This window comes from Arachis stenosperma, chromosome 6 (genome assembly GCF_014773155.1).
Source record: "Arachis stenosperma cultivar V10309 chromosome 6, arast.V10309.gnm1.PFL2, whole genome shotgun sequence".
Lineage (NCBI taxonomy): Eukaryota > Viridiplantae > Streptophyta > Magnoliopsida > Fabales > Fabaceae > Arachis > Arachis stenosperma.
Window position 1 is genome coordinate 130,505,394 of NC_080382.1, and position 6,703 is coordinate 130,512,096.

Sequence of the window (6,703 nt, forward strand, 5' to 3'; positions counted from 1 at the left end):
CTTTGAATTGCCCTAGCTCATTCAGATCAAAGAACCATAAGCCCTCCACGCGCGAGGTGACGATTGCTCCTAACCCTAACCTTGTCTTCACTATGCCTCACCCCATCCCACTTTTCATTGTGCCTCATGAAGAACCCCCTGATCGTGATGAAGAGAATCATATCGAAGAACCCTAACCTCTCTTCATTGTGCACTCCGCAAAGAACGTCGCCGGCGCGCGTGATGCTTCTGTCGGCAATCCCTCTTCTGGCACCCGTAACCCTCCTTTGAGTTTCTTCTCTCTTCTCTCGACACTCTCTCCCTCAAGCTCACTGTGGCTCACCTCTCTCACGGCTGGTCTCGCCGTCGACCTCTCTCTCTCCGGTTTCACGCTTCTCTCGCGGCTGTTTCGGACTTAAGCTCGTCGCAAGCTCTGTCGCTCTCTGTCACCATCGCAAGCTCGTCTTCTTGCTTAGGCTGTCAACGCTTCCTTTGTCGTGAGTTGGTCCGTGGGTAGGGGAGTTTCAGCTTCCTTCGGCCCTGTTATTTCTTTTTCAGTTTCATTATTGTAAGTCATCAGTATATCTTGAATTTGTTGTTGAAAGTTGAGATTGTTGCTGAAATAATGATTCAATTGATTTTGTTTGCTGTAAATCATATTCCGAGAATTTGAATTTAAGTTTTTGTTACTGAAAGCTATTCTACTTAAATTTGTTGTTAAAAATTATCAATGAGCTGAATTTGTTGCTGCTAAGTTGAATTGTTACTGAACATATCGCTGAGCAATTTTTTGTTGTTGGATAACGTCACTGTTCTTTTAAGTAGCAAGTAGGTTTAAACTTGTAATGAAATCAGTGGGATTTATTTTAAAAATTACAGTTTTTAATATACAAATGTTTTAAAAGTGCATGAGTTGGTTATGGCTGTGTTATGTTGAATGTGTTTGTTAAATTGATTTTTATTGTTAAAAAATGAACTAGGTTGCTGTCTTCTTGTTAAGGTTGGTATATTAGGAACTGGGAGGATCAAATTGAGTTAGATGGAGAAGTGGTTGAATTGAGTTACCGCGGCTTGTAGGGGTTCTATTCCCTGGTGGCAATTGCTGAGAGGAAGCATAGAGAGAAGCTCAGCCAACGGTTCATTGCTTTATCTGCCCTTGTTCCTGGTATAATGTTTCATTTCAATTAAATATGCATGACTAATAATTTTATTATTTTCAAGGATTTTTTTTAGTTTATAAGTTTTTGGTTAGTTAGAATTTCCAGTATTTATCTTTTTCTTTTGTAATCTCCATCTGATTGCTTGTGTCATTTATTTCTGGGCCTTAGTTTCCTACTTGTATTATGTAGTGTTAATTGCTACTGTTCTCTCTTCCATTATATTCAACTTGAATTTCTCAATTTAAATATCTGAATTATGTACTATTTTTTTAAATATTTTATACTATGTGAACCATTGTTTATTATTTTGCTGTGTTCAATTTCTTTTGCTATTCACTGCAGCCTGTAAAAGTTTCAAAAGAAAGCAGTTATAGTTCAGATGACAGTGATGAGGAAGAAGAAAAACCTTCTAAAACTCCTCAGAAAAGTGTAAGCATCTCGCTTTGTATTTTAATATCGCTGTTTGAAGGCTTGTTTTGCTTTGTCTTGTGATTGTGCACTAAATGGATTTTCCTCTTGTGAAACAGGCTAAGGATGTCGAGATGGTTGATGCTGACTCAGCAAAGAAAGTTGTATGTTACTGGTCTCATTTTTTTATTCTTTTTAAATGTTCTAATATCTTTGATGGTAATATATCTTTGCTTTGCAGTCTAAAACCCCTTCTACACCTAGTGTTGCAGCAGGTGGATCAAAGACACTATTTGTTGGAAACCTGTCATTTAGTTTGCAACGATCTGACTTGTATGTATTGTATATCTTATATTTCCTTGTTTATAGTGTATTTTTTTCTTATGATGTCATGTTACTGTTGTTCAGTGAGGAGTTTTTCAAAGATTGTGGAGAAGTAGTTGATGTTCGTTTTTCTGTTGACGATACTGGGAGGTTTAAACGCTTTAGACATGTTGAGTTTGCTATTGCAGAGGCAGCACAAAGTGTAAGCTATTGCTCCTCAATTATCTACAGAATAATAAGTTATCTGTGGTGGTTGCATAGCTTTTGCTAGCTACTTTTCTAAAACCAGTCAAATATATTAATTGTTAAAATTAAATAATTTCTTTTTGAGTACTTGTGTTGTTGGAAGTTATTGGCTGCGTTAACTAATTATTATGTTTTTTTATATGAAGTTAATTTAATTGTTGTAATATCATTCATTTTGAAGCTAATTTTTTTCCAACTACTGCCTTGCTATTTCTATGCTGTTAACTAATTGCTATTGCTTTATTGATTTGTTTTCTCCTCCATAGTGTTGTTTGATATGCATCACTGCAATCTATTGTTTGGTTACCCTCCACCCCTTTTTACTTTGAAAAGATGTTTAAATTATGTATTTGTTGATTTATTGGGGTTGTGTATTGATAATCCTTTTGGTTTTCGTACTTGTAGGCTCTTGAATTGAATGAGCATGAGTTGTTGAATCATCCTGTTAGGCTTGATTTAGCTCGTGAAAGAGGTAATTATTATATCTTCTCCTCTCTCCCTCCTATGCCTCATATCTACTTCTATCACCTTTTTCTCCGCTCCCTTTCATGCCTTGCTTCCACTTATTTCCTTCTCTTTATCCTTTGTAATACTTGTTTCAGTTTCAGCAATTCCTTCCAGAAAGGTGATCAGCGTCAAACTGGTCAAACTATATTCACAAGGGGTTTTGATAAATCTCTTGGAGAAGAGGTAATTTTATTTCTATCATGTCTACTGCTGCTTTCCTTGCATGTGTTTCTTTTTGCAATTCATATTTGAATACTGCCAAAATTGTGGTTGCAGATAAGAGCTAGCCTAAATGAGCATTTTGGTTCCTGCAGGGAGATCTCGAGGGTGTCAGTCCCAAAAGATTTCAAGTCTGGAGGTCCTAAATGGTTTGTTTCTTCTTCAAATCCTTTTTCTTTTTTGTTTATTTTTAGTGTGAAAGATTTGCTATTTCATTTTTTGTGTATCTTTTTGTTTCTCAAGTTGGATGCTCAGAATGATTGTGTTACGTGTTGCTTTGAGTTTAGTAAATTGACACCAGGTGTAATTTACAGTTTTGCCTACATCGACTTCAAGGATTTTTCTAGCATGAAGAAAGCTCTAGAACTCAATGAAACTGAACTTGCTGGTGGTTATTACCTCTCTGTTGAAGACAGAGTGTTTATTATTAATTTTGATAGTGTTTATTATTAATTTGACAGAGTGTGGCGTTGGCTTTGATATGATAATTAACTAAAAGTTTAATTTCTTTATCCATTTATTTATTATTAATTTTTATTATTTATAGCTTGAGAATGAGGACATGCTCTATCTACTTTCTATTGATGATGATGAAGAGCAGTGCATTCAAATACCATGTTGATTTTTGGTTATCGCTGCTAGTATTTAACAGGTTATGGTGGTTGATGCTGAGGCATACACCTATGATAATGAGGTCATTAAGAAAGCTGAAGCAATGGGGAAGCCCAAATATCCTGAAGAAGAAGCTACCGTGGAAACTACTAGAGCCATAAAACATCATCAAGAAAGCTGAAGCAATGGGGAAGCCCGAAAATCCTAAAGAAGAAGCTACTATGGAAACTACTAGAGCCATAAAAGCTTCTCAGTTGTTGCTAAATGCCATTGAAATCCTGAAGAAGAAGCTGGATGCTGTACGTCTCTTAGCACATAGTGGAGGATGATGATTAGTTTGGTGAATTGGGTGCACATATATGAGGAGGTTGATCAAAATTATTGTTAGATAGGATGGCAAAGTTATTGGAGTTGTAATTCATGTATTAGGAATACATTGCGTAGTTGTTATCACCTTGATTTTTGATATTTTGTTATACTGTTATGTGATTAAACATTTTTTTTGTGTGATAAGTTTATGTATGTTGGATTAGTGGATTTAAAATTATTGGTTATTGTCTAAATTTTAAAATTATCTATTAATTTTGTAAGGTTTTATTACAAAGATTAAACAAGATTAAAAAAAAAAAACTATAGGTTATTGAACAAACTTTTTGTCACGCTTTAAAAACGTAGCCATATTGTACAATAGTCATCAATTGCTACGCTTTAAAAGCGTAGTCGTATGTCTTGCTATTGGCACGTTTATAAAGCATAGCTGTATCTCTCTCCATTGACATGCTTAAAAAGTGTAGCCATATGTCTCTCTTTGCACGCTTTAAAAGCGTAGCCATATCTTGCTTTTGGCACGCTTTAAAAGTGTAGCCATATTTGGCACATATGGCCACGTTTTTAAAGTATGGCGATCTTTAAAAACGTGACAAAAAATAAAGCGTGGTGATAAGTCACCAAAAGCGTGGCGCTAAAGCAACCGGCACCTTTGCTGTTGTAACCCTTTCAAAAGCATACCGATAACTCAAAAAACGTGGCGAAAAGCTATCGCTACGATTTTTTTGACTTTTCGCCACGCTTCAAAAACGTAGCGAAAGACGTTTTCTTGTAGTGATTTTAGAGAATTTCAAATAATGAATTTCAATTTTGATCACATACTATATTTTATTTTTAGTTCAACTTTCACTACAATTATGAAAGAGATTTTTAACAAAAATTCTCTAACCAAATTATTTGTGTAACAGCCCAGGCTACCCGCTAACACGATATTGTCTGCTTTGGCACACAAGGCCTCACGGTTTTGCCTTTGACGATAGGAATTATAGCCGAAGCCCCCCACACTCAAAACACGTCATGCTAGGGAGAGATATCCACACCCTTATAAGACATGCTTCGTTCCCCTTCCCAACCAATGTGGGACCTTACAATCCACCCCCTGTAACAGCCCAGACCACCCGCTAGCACGATATTGTTCGCTTTGGCACACAAGGCCTCACGATTTTACCTTTGTCGATAGGGATGATAGCCAAAGTCTCCCACACTCACTCGTCAAAACGCGTCATACTAGGGAGAGGTATCCACACCCTTATAAGGTATGCTTCGTTCCCCTTCCCAACCAAGCCCAGTGCCCTCGCTGGCACATCAATCTGGGCTCCGGCTTTGATACCATCTGTAACAGTCAAGACCAACACAAGGCCTCACAGTTTTGCCTTTGACGATAGGGATGATAGCCAAAACCCTCACACTCACGCGTCAAAACGCGTCATGTTAGAGAGAGGTATCCACACTCTTATAAGGCATGTTTCGTTCTCCTCCCCAACCGATGCAGGACTTTACAATTTGCGCTCCTCCATTTAATAAACAAGCATGAAGTTAGTTTATGTTAACGAAAAGTTTTGGAAAATAAAAATTTTTAATTAAAAATTATCAAAATTTATTATTTTTTATTTTATTTAATATATTTTATAATAAATAAATATTAAATAAAAGAAAGTTAAACTATTTAGACTGATATTTTTTTTGTCTCTTTATTGTTACCGAAGAATTAATATCAAAGCGGATAAAAACTTAAAATTTCATAGTTGAATGGTAGAAAGTTGAAGACTCGAAGGGATAGTTATACTTTGGCGAGTAAATTTATATTTAAATAAGTAATTAAATATATAGTCAAAGAAAAATTCAATATGGAAGATTTGATGCATGCGTGCATGCGCTTTATATATCTAAATTAACAAATCACGCTTCCTAAGTTTTCTATATCAACCTACGTGTCACATATAATAAGCGCCCTCAAATCAATTCATGCTTACATTATTAACAGTTTATTATTCACAGTATGAATAAGCTATATGTACTATGAGACTTGTTATATATACAAATTTTTTTTGCATATAAGGCTATATAAGTCAGTTTAAATTTAACAAAAATAACTTTTAATTTAAAAAGCATATAAATATGTACTTCCTCAACTTTGAATAGAGAAATAGTTTTTTCTCAATGTTTGTATTCCACGTTCTTCCTCCTACTCCTTCTTCTTCTTTTTCTTTGCATTTTCATCTTCATCGTGATTCTTTTTATTGTTGTTATTATTGCTGCATTTTTTTCTACCTCCTCTTTCTATTAATTTTGCAACATTATGTATTTTTTTTCTTTATTTGATTTTTTCTCTTAAGAAGAATTATAAGAAAACGAAATAAGAAGATGAGAAAGAAGAAGTAGTATAAGATGAGGAGGAAGAGGAAGAGTTTTGAATTATGCAAAACTTATTAAAATAAAAATACACCCAAATATCTTCGTGTTATACCCAAATTTGCTGTAAATACAGAAAAATATTTCTTCTAATGCTGCATTTTTTTCTTCTTCTTCTTTTTCTTATTTTTTTTCTTTTAGTTAAATGAATGTAAGTTCATCCTCTTTCAAGTAATTTTGCAACATTATGTGTTTCTTCTTCTTCTTTGTTTAATTTTTTGTTTTTATTCTTATTAAGAGAGTAAAACAAGAAAAAACTTGAGAAAGTAAAAAAAAAAGATGAATAATAAAAAAAACAAGATGGTGATGATAATAGAAAAAAAAAAAAGAAATGGTAGAAAATGAAGAGAAAGAAGAGGAAGAGTTTTAAATTATGCATAACTTATCAGATAAACACAAACAATCAGTCAAAACAGATGAACACTAAAGAAGAATAGCCCTTATTTATAGTTGAATTACTTAGCGAGTAAAGCTTATCCAACTGATTAATTATCTTTGTAGCTGAATTA

The 6,703-nt window shown here is 34.4% G+C and overlaps 1 protein-coding gene across 9 annotated transcripts; it reads left to right on the forward strand.

Annotated features, from left to right (window-relative positions):
* Positions 1-3,984, forward strand: LOC130933174 (nucleolin 1-like). 9 transcript variants are annotated; one of them, XM_057862718.1, is made up of 11 exons: positions 1-547; positions 960-1,144; positions 1,482-1,568; positions 1,667-1,711; positions 1,789-1,880; positions 1,956-2,073; positions 2,523-2,589; positions 2,720-2,807; positions 2,939-2,992; positions 3,158-3,231; positions 3,486-3,984. In XM_057862718.1, the coding sequence occupies exons 4-11, from the start codon at positions 1,682-1,684 to the stop codon at positions 3,614-3,616; spliced, it is 654 nt and encodes a 217-aa protein (XP_057718701.1). In that variant the 5' UTR covers positions 1-547; positions 960-1,144; positions 1,482-1,568; positions 1,667-1,681; the 3' UTR covers positions 3,617-3,984. The 9 variants fall into 9 exon arrangements, 6 of the variants coding, with proteins under 6 accessions (XP_057718701.1, XP_057718700.1, XP_057718704.1 ...); XM_057862717.1 differs by having other exon boundaries at positions 980-1,144; XM_057862721.1 differs by having other exon boundaries at positions 1-476; positions 980-1,144.
* Positions 3,985-6,703: the final 2,719 nt, after the last annotated feature.

Excerpts from the sequence above, each read along its gene's own strand:
- LOC130933174 (XM_057862718.1), top strand. The coding sequence starts at position 1,682 with ATGGTTGATGCTGACTCAGCAAAGAAAGTT. Across the intron at positions 2,590-2,719 it reads TGATTTAGCTCGTGAAAGAG|TTTCAGCAATTCCTTCCAGA; the intron begins GTAATTATTATA and ends TACTTGTTTCAG. Across the intron at positions 3,232-3,485 it reads CAATGAAACTGAACTTGCTG|TATTTAACAGGTTATGGTGG; the intron begins GTGGTTATTACC and ends TATCGCTGCTAG.